Genomic DNA, 26,746 nt, shown 5'->3' with positions numbered 1-26,746 from the left:
GATAAAAAAGAAACTTGTTATATTAGCAAGATGTGTATATTGAAATAATTTTTTTATAAAGATTCTTATTTCTTATGCTTGTAAAACCGTAAAATAGTATGTTTTAAGATATAATGCATGCACATAAGTCAGATAAATACATATATATAAGATATATTGTATGGAAATGATTTGAATATTTTATGATCTAATTATTAATTTCTACAATTAACTTAAACACGTACACGCATATACTCGTACTTACACAGAGATACGTAAATAAACTTCCGCGTAAGTCTTAATACAGTTAACACTATATATTATTTTTAATCAGCTGAACTTTTCCGTATATAAATTTGATTTTATCTCTTGCACCTTCTGTTTTCTATAATAAGCCAATATTTAAATCTTAGCCCGCAAACACAATAGATTAAACCTTAAGAAATTGATCATTCACAATTGAATGTGAAAGGAATAATCCACTATAATTGGTCAATTTCTTAAGGCTTAAGACTTACTACACCTATTGTGTTTGTGGCTTATAGGATTTAAAACTTAGGTAATGACTTATCGTAGAGAGTCCATTATATTATCTTTTGGTTTGTTACTCTAGGGATCGATTGTACACGCGTGGTATTTCTATATTCTACATATATGCATTAAATCATTGAATAAATAAAAATTGAAAAATAGATTAAAAATAGAGAAACTGCTCTTTTTCGATAGATTAAAAATACAAACTCGAATATAATTAATTTATGAGACATATGAACAAATATCTTTAATGAAACTCTCTAAACAATGAATGTATATTTTTTGTCGAATAAACACAAACTTTCTGATTTTAATTTATACAAAATATGTCGAAATAAATTAACTAACGAATAATGAAAAAGAGGAAATTTTTTTATTAATTTGAAATTGACTTTTATTAATAAAAGTATAAAAATAAGATATCAAGTTTTGAAAGATCACAAATAGATAATAAATTTAATAAATAAAATTTTAATTACCAGTTGATAACTTGTTTTAATAGAATTTTAATTTGAGAAATTTAATTAAAAGATATAGTAATATTGGCTGTAAAAATATGATGAATTGTATTCTTTGTATATATATTAAAGAAATAGCTATTTCAATTTTTTTTCTATAAAATTGGATTTAGATATATAAATTTAAGTTATTTATTTCATTTCATAAATTTTCTAGACAAGGCATCTCTTTAGATGAATATATCTAAATATCAATAATTTAACATATAATTTTGATAAATTTAAGATTTCTGGTCCAATTCTATCGAATTGTGACATACATTCAAAGCAAAAAATTACATGTCGAATTACAATTCAATCTCCATTTAATGCAGAGGTTACAGTGATAGATGAAGAAGCTTTAACAATATTTTGCGATGCAGATGGATAGCTTTTCATATATCTTATGTAATGAAAATATCTCTTCTCTTTGCGAAAGTATATCTTTACTTCATTTCTTATTTAACCACACATACACACATATTTATATAATTAATTAGGATTGCTATAAGTTCAAAGAAATGAAATTGACTCTTCTTTTTTTTCTTGGGGTTTGTAGTATTCATTGTATAATGTAAACATATATTTGTAATAATTAAGTAAAAATAAGTATTTGTAATAATGCATTTAATACACGGGGTGTGCCAAAGTCTGGATACATTCAAATATCTCATAAACGATGCATTTTAGAACAAAATGTTTTTTACAAAAGTTGTAAGGCTTAAAAAGACGCATTTAACGATAGGAGTTATTTGAACTAGAATGGCGTTGTCAAGGTCAGGTCAAGATCAACATGAATTTTTTAAATGAAACCCCCCTTCCCCCCTTTTTCATTACACATTCTTGTAGCTTATCTCGACAGCAGCTTTCCAAAACACTATAATTAAGTTCATTTTCATTAAGTACTTTGCGAATTATTATAAGGCTTGAAAATTACAGTACCACCGACATTAGCATTACGCAAGATCACTGGAGATTGTTTCTCTTATTTTCATGTTTGCAAACTGAAAATTCATTTTTATATAAAAATGAAAATAAGAGAAACAATCTCCGATGACTTTGATTTTAATAAATGTTATTCAGGACATGATCCTGAACAACATTCAAGAGGTTTTAGCCGTCGGTCGGACATCTTAGGTAATGCTAATGTCGATGGTACTGTAATTTTCAAGCCTGATATAATAACTCGTAAAGTACTTAATGAAAATGAACTTAATTATAGTGTTTTGGAAAGCTCTCGAGATAAGCTATAAAAATATGTAATGAAAAAGGGGAGGTTCCATTTAAAAAATTCATGTTGACTTTGACTTGATCTTGACAGCGTCATCCTAGATAAAATACTATCGTTGAATGCGTTTTTTTAAGCCTTAGAACTTTTGTAAGAAACATTTTTTTCTAAAATGTTTATGAGATATTTGGGTGTATCTAGACTTTTGGTTCATCCTGTATAAAGATATCAGAATCAAATCGGAGCAACACTTATGCATTATTTGAACAAATGTTCTCTTTATTCTTACTTCAAATAATCTCAAAATATAGAGATTATTATTCGCTTAATAAGCGTCAAAAATAGCACTGATTTATAATTTTACACAACAAGACTAGTGATTCAAAATTGGGATATGCAAGGTATGCATCTTTAAAAATATGTACGATCTACATATCGTTTAATCATTTATAATTTAAATTAATATTAATTCAATGTTAGATGTATTCTTATTTTAATCTTATCACACAGTAGTCTAACAAAACAATTTTATCAGACAAATTTCATGCAAATAAAAAAAATACATGTACACACACACACACACACACATTTTTCTAGCAATTTTCTTCGTTTATTAGTATTTCAAATTATAGAAGAGAAATTCGATTCACTTAATTTACATTCGTTAATTAAATTCATTTTATGGATATACTTTAGATAGTATAAAATTTTTGTATTAATTCTAATATACGATCGTATAAAAGAGTTTTTCCGTTGATTGACCATATGTAATCTAAATGGTTAAAGAGTTCGTATGGGACTTTTTCGATTAGAAAAACATTTGGTAAGCGTTTGTCAAGTTCAAACACATTCTGAAAATCAAAAATGTAATGAAAGAACAGTATTAATAACGAGATAATTTAAACATATTAAGAACAGAAAATAAATTATCTATATAAATCCACTATTTTCCTTTTTACTTATGTTCCTTTTATTTTGCATTCAATTAGATTCTTTATATTGTTAACAATTACGTAATGAGCATTTCGTTATATTCATATAAAAAATTTTACCATTTTATGAATAAAAATTAAGCGATTAAAAACTAAATTTTTACCTGTTTTGGGGCAACCATATCATTTGTCGCGTAAAATAAAATCATCGGAGCAGTAATCTTTTCGAGATCATAACTTGGAGGTGTTTTCTGTTTATATAGTTTATAATTTTCAGCTGTTCCATAATCATAGCTTCGAAAATCATCTGTAACAATCGATATCATAAAATATAATCGTAAAAATATGTGTCTGAATATGTATTCAAATCTTAAAAGTACATTTGTAAAAAAAAGGATTAAATGTATATACAGAGTATCCCATTTTAAAAGATCCACTTAAATATCTCAGAAACGTTAAATCAAAAAGTTTCAGACAAAAGTTTTTTGTGATTTCAAGAGGAACATAAGATGGTATTATTAGTTTGACCTTGGGTTGCGTTGTCAAAATTAGGGTAAGGTGTCATTTTGAATTTTTTAAATGGAATCCTCAATTTTTTATTGCATATTCTTAGCTTATCTCAAGAGCTTTTCAAAACATTACAATAAAATATTTTTTTCATTAAGTACTTTGCGAGTTATATATTATAGGTTGAAAGTTACAGCATCGTTGGCAGTAGCATCACCACCGACAAGATACTATTAAAAACCGACATGCTTACAGGAGTTCACGTTCTTGTAAATATTAGGTGTACAAAAAAGTTCTGAGCTTTAGATTTGATACAACCGAAATAACAATTTAAATTTTATATATCTTCCCGCCCTTTTGGGGTTTTAAAACAGTAACATTTAACCTCCTGAAATGCGATACGGTTTGGCGTTTGATGCACATAACCTCAAAAATCAGTAGTGTTCACGATGGCAATTACAAAAGAGCATATTCGATTTTCCATCCACTTCGCGTTTCATCTGAAGAAAAATGCTGCTGAAGCCACTGAAATGATTTGTGCTGCATATGGAGAGAACGCTGTAAGTCATGCAACATGCAAAAGGTGGTATCAAAAGTTTCGCCAAGGAGATTTCAGTCTTAAAGATGAATCGCGTGCTGGACGCCCTGAAAAGATTGAAACGGACGAATTGCAAGCACTGCTGGATATAAACTCTGCGCAAACTGAAAAGGAGCTTGCAGAACAGCTTGGCGTTACGCAGCAAGCCATTTCCGTACGATTGTTTTTAAATAAAGATTGAATTTTACAAACTAAAGCTCAGAACTTTTTTGTACACCTAATATTAAAGTGATAAAGAGTTAAAAACTGATAATATTTTTAATAATTTTATTGTTAATAATTTACTAAATTTAGTAGACGTATTTATGCATTTAGAACTCAATAATACTCGATTTTTCTTTAAAATTGTGATTTCAGTGTTATCGTCAGTTTGATTATCAACAGAAATGATAACTGCAGAGAAAAAAATTGTAAATATATAGGATATTATAGCTTTATAAGTATGCATATTTATTTATGGAACATTTACATATGTAATAAAAAATTATGAATTTAATAATGTATAAGCCAAATATTTATGTTAATAATAGTAAATTTATTTCAATTGTCGATAATGTCAGCGTTCTTCAATTACCTCTGGGCCCCTTTTTATACCACCGAAAATTTGCCCAGGTTGACGATCTTTAATAGTATCTCGTCGGTGGCATTACCACAGCATTGTAAAAAATTTACTAGATATGGACACAATAAAATATCAACAGCGTCAGGGCTATGTGGCTCAGTGGCAGAGCGAAAGTCTACCAACTCGGAGGAGAGAGACTAAGCCTGGGATCAAGACAAGCACCCTGATATTTTTCTCTATTGTCGTCAATTGTTTATACAGTAGCGCAACTTTCCTTTTATTGTGTTTTGGTATCAATCATAAAACTTTTTTCCTAGGATGAAAAGTGAAAAATGCAAAATTTCTCCATTAACTTTTAATGGTTAAAATTTTCACTTTTCACTTTCCATCCTAAGGATAAAGTTTCATGATTGATATCCTGAGCACCTATCATGGAACAAGGTCGGAATTAATTCCGATCGGAATTATTCAATTATTCCCTAGATTTCTATTGTGTTTTCTAGGGAAAATGGAATAATTATTCCATGATAGGTACCCTGATTTTTATGTTGGTCAAAATAAAGTGCGCAAAATAAGAGAATAAGAATTTCAACCTATCAGAAACTGTGATTCCACAATACATGATTTCTGATAGAATACAATTCTTATTCTCTGTTTCTTTTATTGTGGTGAAGTCCCTAAGTTGCTCAGTAACGCCATCTAAACTTCTATCTCACTTCTTTCTTTTTCCGTTTTCTTTTTCAGGATTATTTAAATGTTCGAGTAGCTGAAATACGGATCAGAGAAATAGACAGAAGAAAAGAAAATCATGATTTTAGTTTAGTTTAATTAGTTTAATTTAGTTTATTGCGAAGCTCTATGAGAAAGACTACATGTTAACAGAGTTATAGACAAAATATGATATAATGAACTATAATAGACATAACATAAAATAAAATACATTACAATAGTCATTAGTAGCTTGCAAATGGTTAGGCGTGAGCAAAATTGCTGTTACAAAGCCCATCAGCAACAAAACCAGAAATAAAACAATGCAATGAGAGATGAACCATGAACTGAAATCTGAAATCGTATACACACACATATCATTTACGCACATACAATACATATCTGCAAACACACCAATTTCGTCAGTTTCACTTAAATACTATGAGTGATATGTATAATTGCTGAATTGCTTTCGTTTTAGCTAGAAAATCTACGTTCTGTGTGATGCAATTCTAATAATTTACTAAAACGCAAGCAATCTAGCAGAAACACATCAAGCATCGTATGCCGTAGTCGTTAATTAAAATATTTGTACAGTATATTTGTATCATACAACATTTATATAATTTTATATTTTCTTATTTTTGTATTTTTTTTTTGTTTGTAGTGCATTAAAATTACGAATCTATTTCTTTTAGATTTATTACATTTAGATTAAAAAATTTGATGTATGTACGTACAAACAACCTAGAGAGAGAAAGAGAAAGCGGAAAAATAAAAAGCAATTAAGAAAAAAATTCAGATGGCGTTACTTACTTATTTCTTGCATGCGCACTCCATTTTGGCCAACACTAACATCAAAGGTGCCGACAGAGAGTTGTGCTACTGTATATACTGTGGCATTACCCAAGGTGTCCGACCGACGGTTAAAACTTCTTGAATGTTGTTCAAGGATCATATCCTGGATAACATTTGTTAAGATTAAAGTCATTGGAGATGGTTTTTCTTATTTTCATTTTTACACTAAAAATTTATTTCTATATAAAAATGAAAAGAAGAGATACAACCACCAATTGTCTTAATCTTGACAAATGTTATCCAGGACATGATCCTGAACAACATTCAAGAGGTTTTAGCCGTCGGTCAGATATCTTGGGTGATGCTAATGTTGGCGGTATTATTGTAACTTTCAATTTTCAAGCCTTGTAACTTGAAAAATATTTTACGAAAAACAACTTTATTATAGTGTTTTGAAAAGCTCTTGACACCAGCTATTAGATTTTGGAATCAAAAGAAGGGTTTATTTTAAAAAATCGTTATGATCTTGATCTGACCTTGGTGACGCCGTCCAAAGTTAGACTGATTAGATTAGTGAATAAATCTTATAAAACCTTACAACTTTTGTAAGAAACATTTCTTTCGGAAATGATTAGTTAGAGATATTTTACCGGTTTAGGACTTTACTCATCCTGTGATGCGCGCGCGCGCGCACGCACGCACGCGCACACACACACACACAATATATATATACAGTAGTCCACTCAAATCGAATATTTCTTATTTTTGATGATATAAAAAAATGTTTCAAATAAAAGTGGAACGGTTTTGAGGGGGACGTATTTTGGTCACGTAGATTTTTTTGTAGGTGGGGGCTTCAAAAAGAGACGAAGGTCACCTCCACTTTTTAAATGCATTTAATATACAAATATGTGTCAGAATTAAGCTACACCAATTCATTATTTGAATAAATGTTCTCTTAATTTATTCTTACTTCAAATAATCTCAAAATATAGAGATTATTATTTTTAATAACATCAAAAATAGAACGGAATTATGTGATTTTTTTTACATAATGTGATTCCTCTAATTATTCTATATATAAAAATATTAAGACATAAATATCAAAAAACCAATAGTTTACGAGATATTTCACACTTTATTTTGACACATTTTGACACAAAATATAAAATATCTCGTTAACTATTACTTTTTTGGCAATTGTATCCTAATACTTTTATGTACAGAATAATAAGATGAATCAATTGGTGTAGAGAAAACACATAGCTACTTTAAAAAAATATGGCTGCAAAATGGATAATTTTTTAAATAAGCAACTATATATTTTCTGTACACCTATTGATTCATCTCGTTAGTCTGTTCATAAAAATATTAAGGTACGATTATCCAAAAATTATTAATTTACAAATTATTTAACATTTATGTCAATATGTGCCAGCTTAAATGAGAATGGATTAAAATGGATTAAAATTTTTTTAATGCGTACTTTAAATCCATATATATAAAAATGGATTGAATGAATTGAAATGGATTGGATCCGAACTGAAACTATAGTTTAATATTCGAAAAAAAAAAATTCTTATTTAAGGGTTACAAATTTTATTCCTAAGACATTTATAATAATTATACCTGAAATTAACTACTTCAAATTGGTATTTAAAAAATGCATCTCAATAGGATTCGAACCTGAGACCTCTGGGTGTATGAGTCTTCTACGTTATCCGCTACACTACTTCTTCAATTGGTAAATGTTATTCATTCTCTACTTCAATTACAATGTCATTTCTGTGTTCTTTTATTCTCGTTTTTAATAGACGTCCTGTTTGTCCAACATAGGTTGTATCATAGTCTCGATATTGTATTTTATAAACGACATTTTTGTTGAGACTCGGAGGAAGTCTATCCTTGTGGTCTTTTATGATTCCATTTAATTTATTGAGGCTACGATAACACAGATTCGTATTTAAATCCCTTGTTATATTTTTGAATTCCTTTGAAATTACAGGTAGATAGGATACCGTAAACCAACTCTTATTTGCATTTTCATCCTCCATGTCATTGCTACGTTTTGATGTGTCTTGAAGGAGGATGAGTGGAATAAGTATTCATTGAACTCATTATAATGTCTGATAATAATTATGCCTATTGTACTCTTTAGTTAGTCACTTGACTAAACAACAAAGAGACAGAAATTGGGCTACTTCCAACCAGACAGTAGGGAGATACTCATCCTCGGTCTCACATAAAGCATAATTTCAATTTTATGCAACGTTTTCCTGTCTGCACATTTATTATAATGTTATACAAATTGACTGAAGATGGTTTGAAGTAAAAACGTCCTAAGAAGTTTGTATTGAAAGTCATTGTTTTTAATATATTATGTAAATTTTTAAGATTGTTATATAAATTGTGCACCAATTCCCGCACTATGTAACGCTCTCATTGTTCGTAAATTATTTGATAAAACTTTTTTTATCCAATTAGATTGAAAAACTGCATTTCATATTCAGAATATTGAGCAGTATTAAATATGCAGTAATAAATTATTTGATAAAACTTTTTTTATTCAATTAGATTAAAAAACTGCATTTCATATTCAGAATATTGAATTGAGCAGTATTCACGATGCACAGAAATGACCGATGTTATTTTTAGATTCAACTGGATTGAAAAGTTGCATTCCCTATTCACAATTTTGAATTGAACAGTATTCATGATGCACACAAAATACTATAATATTATTTTTAGATTAAAAAGCATAGAAATACTCCATGCCATTCCTATAAATAAATAAAAATGCATTAAAGATTGAAAAGCAATAGACATTTGTTTCACGCAATTCCTATAAATGAATAAAAATCCATTCAGGATTGAAAAAGATTTATTTTAACATTCATGAATCTGTATTTCTGTAAATCTGAATCCATTTTAATCCATTCTCGTTTGCTGGGAGAATAAAGTATAAAATATCTCATAAATTATTGATTTTTCGATACTTTTACCTTAATATTTTTATACGCAGAATAACTAGAGGAATCATATAACGTAAAAGAAATCATATAATTCCATTAAAAGAAATAAAGTTGACCTTGAAATCTCTGAAACGCGTCTCCATCTGGATGAAAATTATTATCACTATATGATATACCCCATCATATCGTGCAATTTTGGTTATACAAATTTTCTTCTAGAGCTTATAGATTCGAAAATATTTTAAGTGTTACAAATAGTTATTGAGACACCGCGCCTGCACACACACACAATTATAAATTAATTTAGATTTTCAATGATATTTTATTTTAAATGATGGAAAAGCAATGGAAATTTTTATTGCTTCATTATACATTACTTTATACGAAAGGAAATACTCACTTATATAAGCATTTTGGTAATAATGTGTTAATACTTGTATAGAAGTACCAGCTGGAACATGGGAAAGTAAATCTGGCAGAACTGTCTATAACAGAAATAATTCATACGAATGAAAATGTCATAAAATAATTAATAAGAGAAAGAGAATAGGAGAAGTGGATAGTATTTCTCATCTCTCTCTCTCTCTCGCGCGCGCGCGCTCGCACACGCACACGCACACAGACGGAGACGGAAAGGGAGAGGGAGAGAGAGGGGGAGGGGAGGGGGAGGGGAGAGAGAGAGAGAGTATAAATTCATATAACTATAAAAAGTTAGAAAATTTATATATATAATAAAAGGTATTTATATGCATAACATTATATACATTATATTTGTTTTATGCTTGATGTTTATATATTATGTAATAAAACTTACAGTGTTGAGTTGTATTGGATCACGACCAACGATAAAAAATAATATAGTGATGCAAATAAATTGAGTTATTGCATTATCGTTACACAATAATCTTCCTATTGTAACACTCGTTAAAGATTGTGGTAAAAAATCATATATTTCACGTTTTCTTAGAACTTCCTGGAACATATAAAAGAAACATTCAAGAGTATTAGCTCATAATAGCTAATATTTATAATAACTCATAATAGCTAAGCATAATATTTGTAGCACATTAAGTAATAAAAATAAATAATTATTTAATTTTCGACTGTATTTTAAACATTGCTGCAATAAAAAGTCACAAAAGTTTTGGCATTTACCCTCACTATTGGAAAGATGTTAAGAATTGTGTTAAATGTAGGTGTTACTTCCACCCAAAAAGCAACTGGAGCCAGACAAATAGCCATTTTTATTTTTATATTATATTCTGGTTTTGTTGACAGAAGACTAAATAATGAAGTAGTCCCCATTGAATGACCGATATAATATAAATCTTTTTGATCTGTATAATTAAAAATGTAATTGAACATAGCCGGCAGATCTTTTGTTCCAACCTCGTGAAAGCTGAAAATAATAATTATGATAATATATTTTACAAAAAATATTTATTTTTTCTTCTTCTCCTCTGTAAGAAATGCACATAATTAATTTACAGTGAAAAAAAGGGCAATAAAAAATTTATAATCTTGATAAGAATCGGAAAAAATCGGATAAGAAAATATATTATGCAAATTTTAAAGAGATACTGGTGTGATGGGAATTACGGTGTACTAAAAATCTTCGAATTGGCTTTGCGGATCGCAAAATTTTGCTTTTATAAAATTAAATACGCATAAAAACATGCAATGCAATCACAAGAAAATTGAAAAAAATTAAAAAATTCACTTACTTTGCTCGTATAGGAGATTAACACATTTTCTTATTATAAAAGATTTATAGTTCATATATACGTAAAGAAAAGAACTGCATTACTTGAAAAAAATTTTGTAATCCGTGAAACCAGTTAAAAGATTTTTAGTGCACTATAATTCGAGCAATTCCCGTCACGTCAGTATTCCCTTAATATTTAAAGAACGTATTGTAAATATTTTTCTTTAGTTTCATATAATAATATTTACACACTTGCACATTCCTTTAGAAATTCCTGACTTCGTATTACTTGATAAATATATTCTATTTATTAGAAATAACGTTTTACTTAGTACATATAAAATCATTCATTTTTAGACAGTATTTAAACCGCCTATATGAAATTAACCTTCGACTTTTAAAATTAACATATTTTGAAAATTGTATTGAATTGTGCTAACATTGTGCTAAAATATCACATTTAAATAATAATAACAACAGAAGTTATGACAAAAAATAATTTTTGATAAATTATTATCTGAATAAAACTAACGTTTACATTCGAATCAGTTATTTAAATAAAATATAGCGTAAGATTGCATATCTCAGTTGTGCTAACCTAGCATGAAACAGCACAACCTTCAGAATCCTCAGCAAAATGATATTAAGGGCACTGTACTTTTATTTACGGCCCTTTGCGCTCGACGTTTTAGTTTATAAATCGGGTTTATAATATTTCTATGGCTGCGTTCCACTTAACGCTCATATCGTTCATGGAATCATTTCATCTCTGTCGTTTATTGAATATTAAATAAGGACAAACGATTCTCGCGAGCATTGCGAGTGTTAAGTGGAATGCAGTCTACGTCGACAATATTGTGTATCTGAGTTGTGCTAGCTTAGCATAAGTCAGTGCAATCTTCAAATTAGCCCAGGAAAATTAGATTTTTTAGAGGCAAAATTGCCATAAAAGATTTGTTTGAAATGGCATGTTTTACAACATATGGGTGCATTTATGTAATGCTATCCTTGTTTCATGTCTAATAAACGATGAAGATAGAATGACACAAATAGAGTCTCCCTGAATGCAGCCTAAAAGTCCTGACCACCAGTGAACTTGGAAAACTTGTCAGTTTCAAAAAAACTGATAAAAAATACAGTTTTTTAAAAATATCTCAGGAAGTATTTATTTCATCAAACTTAAGGACCTTATCAAAAAGAAAGCTGATAAAATTACGAATAATTTTGTTTTTTTTTAAGGTTGTAATCAATAGTTTCCGTGATAGAATTTTTTTAAGAATGTTTTTCATAAGAAGTATTTTGTTGTGTAGTATTTCGTACGATCTTAAAGAAAAAAAAAACGAAATTGTTCGTAATTTTATCAACTTTCTTTTTGATAATGACCTTTATTTCGCTAAAATGAATCTTTCTGAGATATTTTTGAAAAACTGCATTATTGAGCAGTTTTTTGAAATTGGAAAGTCCTAATCGTTAAGTCCGCTAAACTCAGGACTTTTAATGTTATATAATACGTAATTTCACACAACTTCCAAACAAATCTTTTAGTACAATTTTGCCTCCAAAACGCAAAAAAACATTTAATTTTCCTGAGCTAAAATTCCTCGGCAATGATATTAAGAGTACTTTATTCTTGAGCGCGCAGCTCTTAGCGCTCGGCTTTTCTTCTTTAATGAATTTTTTAAAAATATCCTTTAAATAATGTTTTTTCAAAATAATTTTTAATGTAATGTTTTACCTATACTGCCAGAATTTAGGATCGTATATCGTCATATTCACGTGCGATCTACAATAAGAATTTCCTCTCATATTTCCAAGCCATACATCATATCCTTGATCTGCCAATAAGAATGCTACAACATAAGATAATAATAAATTAATTCATAAAATTAATTCATATCATTATATTTTAAGACTTATAAAACCTTAATATGCCATGCTTTAATGATTAAACTTTACATTCTATTTATTGAGTTGGAGAAAAAGTTTTGCGCTATTTTGTTAGCTCAAAATAATATATACACTATCCTCGTAAAAAATGATCAAAATTTAAATTTTAAAAAAAGATTTATGATGCCAATGAGAGCCAAAACACTGTTATACTTGTGTTATCAAATATTATACATATATCAATCACCAATTACAGACGTTTCGATCATCAGAAGTTATCGACACACTGAATATGACCAAATCTTATGGTCGAAGCGTCTATAATTGATGATTGACATATACAGGGTGACCCATTTTAACTTCCCCACCGGATTATCTTGAAAGAAATGCATTTTCTGAAAAAAAGTTTCGGATATAAGATTTAGTATTTTTCCCTGGCTATTTAACGACAATATTGAATTTGACCTTGAGTGTGAATGTGGAGGTCATTTAAAGGTCAAGTTAATTTTTTTAAATGGGAACCACTATTTTTTATCGCAGATTTGGAAAGAGCGGAAAATTTCACGTCCGAATATGACCTTGATAATGATCTACAGTTCAATGTCAAGGTCGTTTCAAAGTGAAAGTTCCAGACGTCCATTACGACAAAATATCACGGCGGGATTGCTTTGTTTGGAAAAATGTTAGATGCATAAGTTTCAATATTTCGAGTTGGCTTCCTGGTGGTGACCTTGAAAGTAACCTTGGAACCAAGATTAGGGGTCATTTGAAGGTCAAAATATTTTTCTTAATGGAACCAACTATCTTTGAATCCGGGATCGAAAAGAGCGGTAAATTCTGCGTTCAGACATATCATTTTGTAATTAAAAATAATTTTATCAACTCTGGCTTTAATGTTTTAAATAAGTGTTCCTGTTTAATGCGTTATTTGTAGGTCCCTGCTCTTGGCATTATCTACGATCAACGACGTGGACGTAGCAGAAATCTGATCGCTCCGGGGTGATAGATTAACGAGAGTGTGGCACGCGTTTGTAGATAATTTCAAGGTCAAGTCAGTTTAAGGTCACTTTTCAAGATTATTGATTGATCTTTAAATTTGCTCCCAAGGTGAAACATACTTGACCTTTAAATTTGACCCCAAGGTCAAACATACTTGACCTTGAAATGACCTTTAAATTTGACCCCAAGGTCAAACATACTTGACCTTGAAATGACCTTATTTGTAATTATTTTTAATTACAAAATGATATGTTTGAACGCAGAATTTACCGCTCTTTTCGATCCCGGATTCAAAGATAGTTGGTTCCATTAAGAAAAATATTTTGACCTTCAAATGACCCCTAATCTTGGTTCCAAGGTTACTTTCAAGGTCACCACCAGGAAGCCAACTCGAAATACTGAAACTTATGCATCTAACATTTTTCCAAACAAAGCAATCCCGCCGTGATATTTTGTCGTAATGGACGTCTGGAACTTTCACTTTGAAACGACCTTGACATTGAACTGTAGATCATTATCAAAGTCATATTCGGACGTGAAATTTTCCGCTCTTTCCAAATCTGTGATAAAAAATAGTGGTTCCCATTTAAAAAAATTAACTTGACCTTTAAATGACCTCCACATTCACACTCAAGGTCAAATTCAATATTGCCGTTAAATAGCCAGGGAAAAATACTAAAACTTATATCCGAAACTTTTTTTCAGAAAATGCATTCCTTTCAAGATAATCCGGTGGGGAAGTTAAAATGGGTCACCCTGTATATAATATTTGATAACACAAATATAATACAATAGTGTTTGGCTCTCATTGGTATAAACCTTTATTGATTTAATCATTAGAACCTTATTCAATTCTTATTGTTTAAAAAAAGGGTTTTAAAGTTTGAAATCTTTACTTTCGAATCGTTACTATATTTTTTTAATTTATGTGAGCTTTGTAATTTTTATATATATAGAAAATTACGAGCTGAAAAAAAGGAGAAATTTTTCTTCTCACTTTGTGGATCTGTCACGTGCCAAAAAAATTTGCGAAAATTTTCGATTACTTATATCGTGAAAGTTTGGAGTGTTCCTTATAAAATCATTTAAAAAAAAAATGTTTCTACGACTTTTTGTTCTTCAGTTATTCGCGAATGAAGTAAAAAAAGGAGCATTCTAAGTTTGATTGTTCATAACTGCATTAAAAACCATCACAATGCAATTAAAAAAATAGATTCTTAAAGCTGAAACGTTGCTCTATCGTATTACGAATAGTATCATGCTAATTTCTTAAATGTAAAATAAATAAAAATTTGAGTTAAAATGACATTACTACCTTAAATATAACCATTACATAATGGAAAAAAGAATAATATATTTTTAGCTCAAATGTACATATATTCTATTTTTTTTTAAATTGGCAATTACCATTTGATAGAGTTTCTCTTACTATAGGAACTCTCTACTTCAGGTAAAAGTCGTGCCCTCCAAGTAGGGGGGAGGGGGAGGTAGAGTGGGAGTAAAAATTTTCATTTTATATAGCAGAAATATGATGTTATTTCTTAAACTTATTTTATTTATACAACATATGTCAAGATCAAGGTCATTGGGGGGGGTTTTTGGTGCTTTCATAAATTACATATTTTTTTAAATTTTAACTAAATTTTTTTTAAATATATTTATACAATAAAATTTCACCATAACTGCAATTACATCTTCTTTTGAGATGTATTTCAAACAAATTTTCTAAGCAAAATATTGAAAATTTTAAGAATAGTATAAGTACATTTTTTCACTCTGGGATCCAATTAACCCCGTGTGTATCTGCGTGATTTTTTTAATGTGTGGCATTTAAATTAAAAGATAACTAAAGCGCTATTACCTCTTTGCACCTCTTTGAAATCTTACTTATTTGTGAAAAACATCTTTATTTTTAACAGTATACAGCTTGCGCGCGTGTGCTTATATTAAAATAATCTACTGAATATTATCGCTTTGGCATTTTTGTATTAAACAAAATAATTTTTTTTTAATATAAGAACGCATTTATATAACAAGGTATTAATAATTTCAAATTTTGAAAGTAAAATCTTTTTCACAAAAGTGCTGTATGATAAAATTTTAAAGCACACAGTGTTTTGAATATGTTACATATTCTATACGATACATATAATAATAAATACACACCAAGATCTTTACCAGGTCCTTGTAATATCCAATAATCAGATGAAGCCAAAATACCGTGTTGGAGAAAAATAATTTCCTTTTTTCCCTTATTATTATCTAATAATGGACTTCCAGATATCCTGTGTATTATCAAATTATAACCATCCTCTGTTGTGACATTATGTTCTTCAGCGGGATAATCATGTTGTTCTACCATGCCAACCTACATAAAAGAATAATATGTAATATCCATGGGATACCGTCGTTTCATTTCTATGATTTGTTCTAAATGTCAAAAAATTTATACAATAGAGATCGTTAGTTTAACGATGATAATTTAAAACTATCAAGTTGTGTGTATATAACTTAAACTATATATAGGATAACTCCGATATATATGCCGCACTTAACAAAAACTTAATTTATTAAGTATTATTTATTTTTTTAAGATAAATGAACTATATCAGTAAAAACTTGTACTATCTACTACTATAAAAAAAATATTAGAAATCCGAAATACTTAAATACTTTTTTTAATACTTTTTCAAATTAAAAAAAGAACTTTGAAATCCTTGCATTTTTGGCGTATATCCCATAAAGGTGAGATATATGGCAACTTATAGGAGGAGGGGGGTATGTACCGCTCGTGAAAAATTTACAAATAATGCTTATAAGTAAGACGTAAAATGACACAATAACTTATAAAATATGTTTACAAAGTTTTTTAAAGAATAAGAATGATAAATATGTATATAAAGTAATAGATAATAATAACAATCTTCTTACATATATTGCAAGTGTTATGACATGAGGTACATATTTCACGTAATGCATTTATTGCATTTAGTGCACTAAATTCAATCTGTGCATTTTGTATGCTTTAGGCAAAAATCTCGCCCGCTAAAAATGCCATATATCCTAAACAGATGGGATATACGAGACAACAAACTAAACAAAGAATACAAGAGCAAAGCACTATACAACATGCTTTACTCCTCTACATTTATGTATCACAAAATAACCACTAAGTCTTTTACGCGCACTACAGTTTCAATCATTTTATGTAGATTATAATTTACAATGGCGCTACTTATTACAGTGACAAATCGATTCAACTTATAATAATTTCATTAATATTAACAGTAAGAAACTGAAATTATAACACAATACTAATATAACATAAAGACATGTAGTTGCGGGAAAATTACCCCCACTCCTTCTATTTTTTCTTTACTTCCGCGATGTAAATCCTAGCGCGGCGTATTTGCTGGAGTTACTCTAATATATTTTATCACAGAGCAGACAACAAACTAAACAAGAATAAAATGAACTTAATATACATAAGATGCATTTAATATAATTAAAAACAATTTTTACACACAAAATCCAATATTTTTGCGTTTTCTATTGTTTTGGTTCGATCCATTCTTCTTACTCTCACTAAACCAGGTTCTTTAGGAAACAGAAAATTTATAAAATCGTTTTGAAGCAGAAAGTTCAACCAGGATTGTGATTTTCCTTCTGAGAATGTCATAATAATTATAAACGCAAACAGAATAAATTTTATATTTGATGTCATCTCTCTCTCGTATCAACTTATTTGCAACTCTAAATTGCAAAGTAGATTGTGAAAAACTTAACTGTCACTTAAATACTTTTCATGAGGCTTGTTCTTGCGCAGTCTACAATGAGAAACAGATGCGATAAGTATACTAATAATAATAATAATAATCAACACTAATTTAAATGTTTGTATCGACACTAATTTTAACAGAGTTTGTTTTAATTGTAGAATGTAATTTTATAAATTAAATAAAATTAATAAAAATTGAACAGTTAATATCAACAATTTTTACAAATTCTTTAATTAATAATAGGAATCACTAAAATCATAAGTATTAAGAATTTTTTATCAACTTTTTAGTATTGCATTTTCTTATTTTTACCAATATGCGAATATATAGTATTAAAAAATTCTAAAAAAATTTTTTAAACTTTATGAAAAGAAAATTAACAATTTTTACCTCTCGCTGTTTTTCAGTAAAGTTGATAGTATTTGAATAAAAAATTATTGAAAACCAATATTTAGCGATTTTTAGTAATTAATATCTCGTTAACCATTACGAAAATTGCAAATTGGTAAAGGACTTTTCAATTCAGTTTAGTTCGCTTTACCTACACAAAAGCGTTTGGCAAAAACTTACAAGTCTAATATATGTGTATAATATAATGCAAAATACACTAGTGAAAAATGAAAGCTGGAATTGAGAGAAGAGTAGATGAGTTGAATAAACTTCCGAAAATCATTCATAATACGTTTATAAGAATATTTTTCATATCCAAAATATTGTATGCTAATATATTGTTAGTTTAATATGTAAAGTAAGTATTCCATAAAATAGCCTTTTGACAACCTTATTTTAATAATACTCTTTTGTATTTTATATATATATCTTTAAATGTCTTTCGAAAGATAACTTTGAATACAAGAAAATACCAATAAGTTTTTTAAAATTTTTACAAATCTTTACAAATCTATAAGTGTCTGTGGATGAATAATAAAAGATTTATAATCAATCTCCATAAATATTTCAGATTAATTCTACCGTTCTCTCGTTTAATACAATTTTTAAACAAAAAGTTGATTTAAATTCTGTTTATAACTTATAACAATATATGTATTCACCATTTACAAACTTAAACTTAATGTTAAAATCTTCTTTCCACGTATGTTAATTTATCATTGAAATATGTAACACATACATATCGTTATGAAAATTGAAGAAAATTAAGAGAAACTTTAAGTCTTTAGTTGCGTATGACGGACAGAGAAGTCTTAAGTATTACGATAATAATTTACATGCTTATCGCAGTCCACGTATATTCCATAAAGCGTATGCGACTAGTTCAAAAGACAACATAAAACTAACGAAGAGTGACCAATTGTTCCTCAGAATATATACTCACAATCAGTAACGTGTGCAGTGACGAAACTTAAGATTTTCATCCTTCCATTTTTTTTTGTCTTTTCACACGCTATTTCAAATATAATTATACAAATTTTCAGCATCTTTTTAGAAACTTTTTTCTTTGCTTTCTATTCCGTTAATAGAACAAACATTTCAGAATGCCAAAATATTTTAATGCAATAATAAAAATTATAATAAATATTATAAATTGCAAAAAATTACGTTTTCTTTTATCAAAAACTTGTATACAGATTTTTTGTTCTTACAAATTTATTCTTCAAATTTATCCTAGTTTTCTTCTTTCAAATTTATTCTAATACATTGCAATATTAGCATTACAATTTCTAACTCCGTTATTACATTATAACTAAATATGTATGTATATATGTATAATACAGTAACTTATCATACAAAAACCTTGATTATCAAGGACACAAAAAATATTTCTGCAATCAATTGACTTTAATACTTACGCAAGAAAAATCAATAATACACATGACAATTGTGGAATTTGAACTCATTATTATCTGACTGAGAGTGATTGATCTTTTTATGTTAATAACAAACTAGACAAACAAAATGAATCGATTACAAATAGTATTAAGTGTTTTGTTCACTGAACACTACTATCTCAGATTGTGACGTCAAAAATGAGAAAATTTTTGCAAAATTTTTATTGTATAATACTATTATAATATAAAAATGTTTCAATAAAATAACAATCGATAGAACCGATTTGTAAAATATACCGAAAACAATCTTTAATAATAATAACTATGTATCTAGAAATGAATTGTGTAGCCAAAATGAAATAAATGATTTAATTTCTTCTCAAAATAAAAAGATAATTTTCACAAATAAAAAGTTTTATAAGACTACTATTCGTTGGCATTCTTCGGCATAAGTTTATAAGTAATAAATTTTCTAAATATTATTTTATTAACAATAAGAATCTTATTTTAGACCGTACATGTGAAAACACAATCGATAAACTAGAAGCGTATATCGGCTGAATTATTTTATTAAACAATGTTTCTATGTATAATATTTCAAATATGTATAATTTACAAGAATTGTTATTGCATCTTCTCGCTTTTGAATCACAATCTAAGATAGTAGTGAGATGAGCAAACAGGAGTCTTATGCCCATTTCCATCAATGTAGATTAACTTTAATCTCGGTCCTCAACTTATTCTTCATCTTTTTCTAGTTCTAAAGATTAGAAAAAGACAAAAAGTAAGTTGAATCGAGATTAAAGTTAATCTACGTTGGAAATACGTGGTGGAAATGGGTATCAATGTATAAATACCTAAAAAATAATTTACCATTAAAATTTAAACTGAGTCAGTCTTTAAATAGTTTATGAGAGAAACTGCTACATTCAATTAAAACACCCAATTTTTTTTTATTTTACAAATTTTATTTTTCAAATTTGATCTTATAAAATATAAGAAAATAACTGGAGCGGATGTCGCCTATATATACAGTTAATTTCTCTTAGAACTTTATATTCTTATACCTGTAGACTTACAGATATAAAATTATTCCAATTTTTATGTTCATAATTACCTACATTCAAAAAACTTAAAAAAATTATTTAATTCACTTTTATTTTAGAAATATTATACATATGTAATCAAATAAAAATGATAAATCATTGCAATACCACAGCGATACGAAATCTTTGTAAAGCATAAACATATGTATTTATTGATGCTTATCGCGCAAATGTAAACTTAAACTTTTATATATATATATGTATATATTTATATGTACAAAATATTTAAATATATATATTATATACAATTTAATTATCTAATTATATATATAAAATACACACATGTAAATTTTTTATTATGCGTTTTAACTTTACAATTACTTGAAAATACAAATCGTCTTTAAGAACACCATTGTGTAATATTTAATTGTTATTTCGCATCTTGTCGGAATACTAGATGGATTAGATGTTAGACGTCAACCAAGCAGTTCAAAGTCTTCATCAGATGTGTCGTATTGACGTTCAATGTGCTCAAAGTCCACAACTGCACAAAGAATTATATTTATATAATAATGGTTTGTAAATAAATTGCACTTTTTATTTACAAATTAATTATCAATAATCTTAAAACTATTGGAAACCGACAAATATAAAGATATATACATATAAAGCTTCCTATTTTGATATGGATCTGAAGGCAAAATCAAATAATTTTGAAAACACTAATTCACAAAAACATGTATATAATAACAGATAGAAATATATCATGTCTGTCTTCCTATTCCAGTAGAATCTATCTGTTCATAGTTATATATTTTAAATATCGCATTATTATATTCATGTTTAAAATATTCAATATATAATATTCAATCTTTTAAAATATTATACTTTTATTTAAAACATTTTTATTGGAAAACAATTAGAATGTATTATTTTTGGAATAATACTTAAAAATGCTCTATTCTGCATACTTTTTGTAGAAAAATATTTCACTCTTTCTAAGACTATAAGCTGCTCTTTATAACTACAATTATGGCTGCGTTCCATTATTCACTGTAAGTACTGAAAACCTATAGTTCACGTTATTATACCTATAGTTACGTATACTATAGATTTTCAATAGTTGCAATAAATAACGGAACACAACCTAGATATGTACTTACAACTGGAAGCTGCTACTGCTTCAGAAACAGCATCATCTGCTGATGACCAGTGTGCCAAACGTTCTGTACACAGCTCGAACAATGGCTGTTTTTCGGGCAAAATTAATTCCTCTTGCATTGATTTACATAGAGACTTAAATTCCTTTTCTGTAGCACAGAAGAAGCACTGAAATTTAATAAATCCATTTTTTATATGTTAATAAAATATAATCTTCACAGTATATCACATACAATTTATATACATATGTATATTTATAAAATGTAACAAAAAATGATAACAATCCAATATATTTCAAATATTCAATATGTTTATTATACTTTTAATTATTATACTTTTAATATAATCCTATTTCATATATAATATGTTAAAAATGTTATATTGTACCAATATTCTCTCCCTATCACCTCCCCTCTTTCTCTTTCTGTCTCATAGAGCAACTCTTTTAAATTTTTATCTCTTGTTGACTTTTATAATAAAAGTCAAATCATATACTAACAAGTGCCACAGAAGGATCCATGCCCGTAATAGGAATACGACTAGCTGATTTGCAGTGATATGAAATATCCATCTCAATTTCTTCTTCGCTTATCTTGTCTTCAATACTACCTGATTTCTGAGTGGTATGAGGATCTAGATAGATCACTTCATCTCCTAAAATCAACCATTTTTTATGCATTCGTTTTATTGTTATGTCTTTTCCTCTTCATGAAACATAAAAATTAATAAAAATTACAAACCCACACAGCCTATAAAATACAGAGCAAGATTTGGTTTCCCTCCAATTACTCCAAGAGATTGTGAGATCTTGAATGATGTCTGAAAAATTTTTTATAAATTTACAATCTGTATTTTAGACTTTTACATGTATATAAATATTATCATTATACATGCACACACATGCACGCACGCACGCACGCACGCACGCACGCACACGCACGCACGCACGCACAAGGTGACGAAAAAACCAGGATCTCAAAATATTTCGAAAAATATGTTTTATAGAAAACTTTCAAATAAAAATTGTAGGGTGTAAAAAGGTTTTATTTTGATCTGAAACAGTTTTCTATAAAACTTATATTTTTCGAGATATTTCGAGGTCCTGATATTTTTTCTTCATCCTGTACATACAAGGTATTCAGCTTAATAATCCGCATGATTTCCCATATAGATACTTCCAACAGTTAAAAAAAAGTTAAAAGATGAATATTCATCTGTTTTATACAGGCTACAATATGCGATAAAAAAATTAAAAAAAAAATTTTTTCATAAAAAATCAAAGTTATCTTAAATTTTTTAACTAGCATCATACAATTTTTTTCCCATAATATTGTAAGGGTCTTCAAGACAAATTTAAATCACTACCGAAATGTTACTTTTATTGATTTTATTGATACTTAATATCAAATTTGTAACATTATATGTATAACAGCAGTACTTATAACCTCTGACTAGACACAGAACAAACAAACAAACAAACAAACAAACATACATACATACATGTACTTGTTTAATAAAATATGCACTAAAATCAATAAAAATAACATTTCGACAATGATTTGAATTCGTCTTGAAGATTCCTACAATATTATGGGAAAAAATTGTATGGTGCTATTTAAAAGAGTTAAGATGACTTCGATTTCTTTATAAAAAAAGATTTAAAAAAATTTTTTATTACATGTTGTAGCCTATATAAAATAAATGAATACTCACCTTTCAATCCTTTTTTTTAACTGTTGGAAGTATCTGAAAAATCATGCAGACTGTTACGCTGAACACAGTATACATACACATACATCTTGAAATTAGAGTACACGTAGTAACATAGTTTTTTAACTATCTGTATCGTTGATATGTTAGCATTTAATATTTTATGCATGTAAAAACCCTTACCTTAAGTCCATTAATGTATACAGGATTAGTTTCGCTAAGTCCAAGGCGCAACGGGATTAATAATAACAAAGGTTTCCATTGGCTAGGTGCTCTTAGGGGAATTTCTCCATCTGCTTCTGCTGTCACACCACCTTCTACTCTACACTGTCTCACTGTATAATCATTAAAATTATAATGTAAAGTATATAACAACTGTTTAATTATAATGTATTTAATTCTCTCTACGTAACAATAGGAAATAAACTTTTATGATTAGTTTCATTTTATTTTTCATCTATTTGTAATTGTTGCAAAAAACTTTAAGAAAATATATGATAAAACTAATATATATATTAAGTAATGCATTGATATATTTAATACACTTGATTTTTAATAATAAACTAGAGGCATATTTCTTGTTTAAATATATGGAATTGTAACTTATTGTTACTTATTCTTTGCTATAAAATAATGTTAATACAACTAATACATACTTACAAATATCATTAATTATTAACGTATTATCTAATGCAACATGTATAGTGAGAGAGCTCCATTCGTCATATACAATTAATTTTCTAAAAAAAAGAAAAATATTGAAAAATTTGATTTATTAAAACAATTCATTGAACTATATAAAAATATTTCTCTCGTAATATTTTTAATCAAATATACATTTTTGCGATATTAAAGATATTTAAAATATACTGAGTGTAACAGAGCGACCGTACCAGGATAATTTCTCGAAAAATGTTTCAGACAAAAGTTTTTCGATTTTAAAGGGGACATAATATGGTATGATTGGTTAGACCTTAGGTGGTGTTGTCAAGGTCAAGGCAAGGTCACATTACATTTTTTAAACGGCATCCCTCAATTTTCATTATATATTTTTGTAGTTTACTTCGACCACCGGCTAAAACCTGTATGTTGAATGTTGTAAAAACATTTGTTAAGCTCAAAGCCATTGGAGGTTATATCTTTTATTTTCATTTTTACATAAAAATTAATTTTCAGTGCAAAAATGAAAATAAGAGGTATAACCTCCAATGATTGACAAATGTTATCCAGGATATGATCCTGAACAACATTTCAAGAGGTTTTAGCTGTCAGTCAGACATCTTATAATATGGTATGCTAATGCTGGCGATACTGTAACTTTCAAGCTTTCTAACTCGAAATGTCTTGACTTCATAAAAAAATATTTTATTACAGTGTTTTGAAAAGCTCTTGAAGTAGCTACCATGGATAAAGATCAGAGGACCAAACTTATATGGACGAGGCCGTCAAAGTGTAGTCAAAAGTGATCATCTGAATTAGTTCGATCGAGATGTCGCTTTTGTTCCATGACACCATTTTTGCAGTTTGCATGGCCATACCAATTTTATATGAAGAATGCTCCATTCTTCATGCAGTTTTAATGACAATTTACATCTTTCTGTTATTGTCAGAGCATGATGTCAAAGTATAACGTCTCTATTTTTAGGTTACGTGTCCGATTGTGTTTGCATAAGTATATACGAGACGAGTTTTACGATTCGAACGCCGCCTACCAAGCATCACCAATACCAATTCAGAAACCTGATTTTGACGACACTTTTCAAAGTCTAATTCGGTCTCCTGGTCTTTATCCTTCATGTAAGCTACAAAAATATGTAATGAAAGATAGGAGCTCCCGTTAAAAAACTTCAATGTGATCTTGCCTTGATAATGCCACTTAAAGTCTAACCAATGATCTCAATATTGTCTCCCTTGAAGTGGAAAAGCTTTTATCTGAAGCATTTTTCAAGAAAATGCATATTTTTCCAGAAATTAACCTGATACAGTCGCTTTGTTATACCTGATATAAATGCTTTAAAAAATCAAATTTTATTTAATTTAAAAATTCCTGCAATAATACATACTTTAATACTTGTGCAATAGTATTAGGGCCGAACCATTGTCCAACTTCCTTTCCTTCGGATGCACCCATCAATGCGATTTGATGAATAGAAAAAGCAGCAGCCCTTTTATCCTCAAAGCGCCTTAAAATTTTTAGATATGTGCTATTCTTTGTTTCTGGCATCCATTGCCAATCTTTACCTGTGTCATAAGTAAAATGCTATATATAATATAATAACTTAATCATTTCTGTAATTATACATGTAGTTTCTTATATTTAATAGGATACACACAAATTATTTATATGTAAAAATAAATAATAAAAATAATAAAATTTTCTTGAAATCATTGGGAGAAGTAATTTTGAGAATTACAAAAGTAATGTTTTTTTCTTAAATGTCCAAACAATCAGTAATAATCTTATAAGTTGTTGAACTTGTTTTGACACAAAGACAAAGGAAGAAAAGAAATTTGATTATACAACAATAAATTTATTATCTATATAATTAAAATATTGCATGCATGCGAGTGATTACCTAAATGTAATGTAATTAAGGCTTGGGCCAGAACCATTTGTCCACATCTCAACATACAACCCCAACCTTTATCAGATGTAAATGTAGAATTGCAGCCTCCAATGGGAATAAACCCTTTACGATAAGTAAACCATAGTTTGGATCGTATATCCCTACGTATTGCATCAAGCTCTAAAATTTAAAATCTTACAAACTATTTCATCAAAAATATTCATATTCTGATCATTTATTAGACCTTTTATAGCATTATACTTCCTGCCAAAGATCCAAACTGGCTCATCCGTTGACGGTATATCTTCTGCTTCATCGGGAACATTTGGAGTAAATAGAGTATCCATTATTACTTTTTTTATAGTTAATATCTACAAAACAAAATGTTGTAATTTAAATTAAAGAAAAAATATGATTACGTGTACGTAATGAATGCACATGAATAAAACAAGTGTTTCATATATAAATTACAAAATTTAAATATTATTGTTTATGTATGAACACGTAATAAATGTCCGAAATAAAATGTCCAATTAGCATTCCAATATTAGTTATCTATTGTCATTAGAACATTCTGTAGATTCACACGCAAAGAGAATATTACTTACTATTGCTTACAAAATTTTTATTATAAAATGTAATAATTAATCTAATAATTTTGTGATTAATTTTTCAACTGTCTTTATCAAGTAAAAGATAAGAATGGCTTGGTAACATAAACGAGGAAAAGGTTAGGAATCAGAAAATCCGCTTGGGTACGATATATGTGCGCGCGCGAACGTATGCGGTT

At 28.4% G+C, this 26,746-nt stretch overlaps 2 protein-coding genes across 6 annotated transcripts in view; both read right to left on the bottom strand.

The window, feature by feature from the left end:
* Window positions 1-2,930: 2,930 nt before the first annotated feature.
* Window positions 2,931-18,970, bottom strand: LOC108754287 (lipase 3-like). Its single transcript, XM_018496485.1, has 9 exons — window positions 18,912-18,970; window positions 17,433-17,733; window positions 16,073-16,274; window positions 12,756-12,870; window positions 10,471-10,714; window positions 10,130-10,288; window positions 9,716-9,800; window positions 3,335-3,477; window positions 2,931-3,089 (listed from the first exon to the last, which is right to left on the bottom strand). The coding sequence occupies exons 2-9, from the start codon at window positions 17,628-17,630 to the stop codon at window positions 2,931-2,933; spliced, it is 1,305 nt and encodes a 434-aa protein (XP_018351987.1). The 5' UTR covers window positions 17,631-17,733; window positions 18,912-18,970.
* Window positions 18,971-20,883: 1,913 nt separating this feature from the next.
* Window positions 20,884-26,746, bottom strand: part of LOC108754306 (cysteine protease ATG4B) — a 10,460-nt gene continuing 4,597 nt past the window's right edge. For 3 of the 5 annotated variants that reach the window (XM_018496509.1, XM_018496506.1, XM_018496507.1), the window contains exons 2-10: window positions 26,201-26,327; window positions 25,966-26,136; window positions 25,453-25,630; window positions 24,050-24,129; window positions 23,573-23,724; window positions 22,420-22,498; window positions 22,179-22,333; window positions 21,682-21,847; window positions 20,884-21,062 (exon numbers count right to left, since the gene is read on the bottom strand). In XM_018496509.1, the coding sequence (XP_018352011.1) occupies window positions 20,995-21,062; window positions 21,682-21,847; window positions 22,179-22,333; window positions 22,420-22,498; window positions 23,573-23,724; window positions 24,050-24,129; window positions 25,453-25,630; window positions 25,966-26,136; window positions 26,201-26,303 (1,152 nt within the window). In that variant the 5' untranslated portion in view covers window positions 26,304-26,327 and the 3' untranslated portion in view covers window positions 20,884-20,994. Of the gene's footprint in view, window positions 21,063-21,681; window positions 21,848-22,178; window positions 22,334-22,419; window positions 22,499-23,572; window positions 23,725-24,049; window positions 24,130-25,452; window positions 25,631-25,965; window positions 26,137-26,200; window positions 26,328-26,564; window positions 26,741-26,746 lie in introns of those variants that run through there. The other 2 variants (XM_018496508.1, XM_018496510.1) reach the window with 2 other exon arrangements.

The sequence above is a fragment of the Trachymyrmex septentrionalis genome, unplaced genomic scaffold (assembly GCF_001594115.1).
Source record: "Trachymyrmex septentrionalis isolate Tsep2-gDNA-1 unplaced genomic scaffold, Tsep1.0 scaffold79, whole genome shotgun sequence".
Taxonomy (NCBI): Eukaryota; Metazoa; Arthropoda; class Insecta; order Hymenoptera; family Formicidae; genus Trachymyrmex; species Trachymyrmex septentrionalis.
This window is presented reverse-complemented; position numbering and strand designations above follow the sequence as displayed.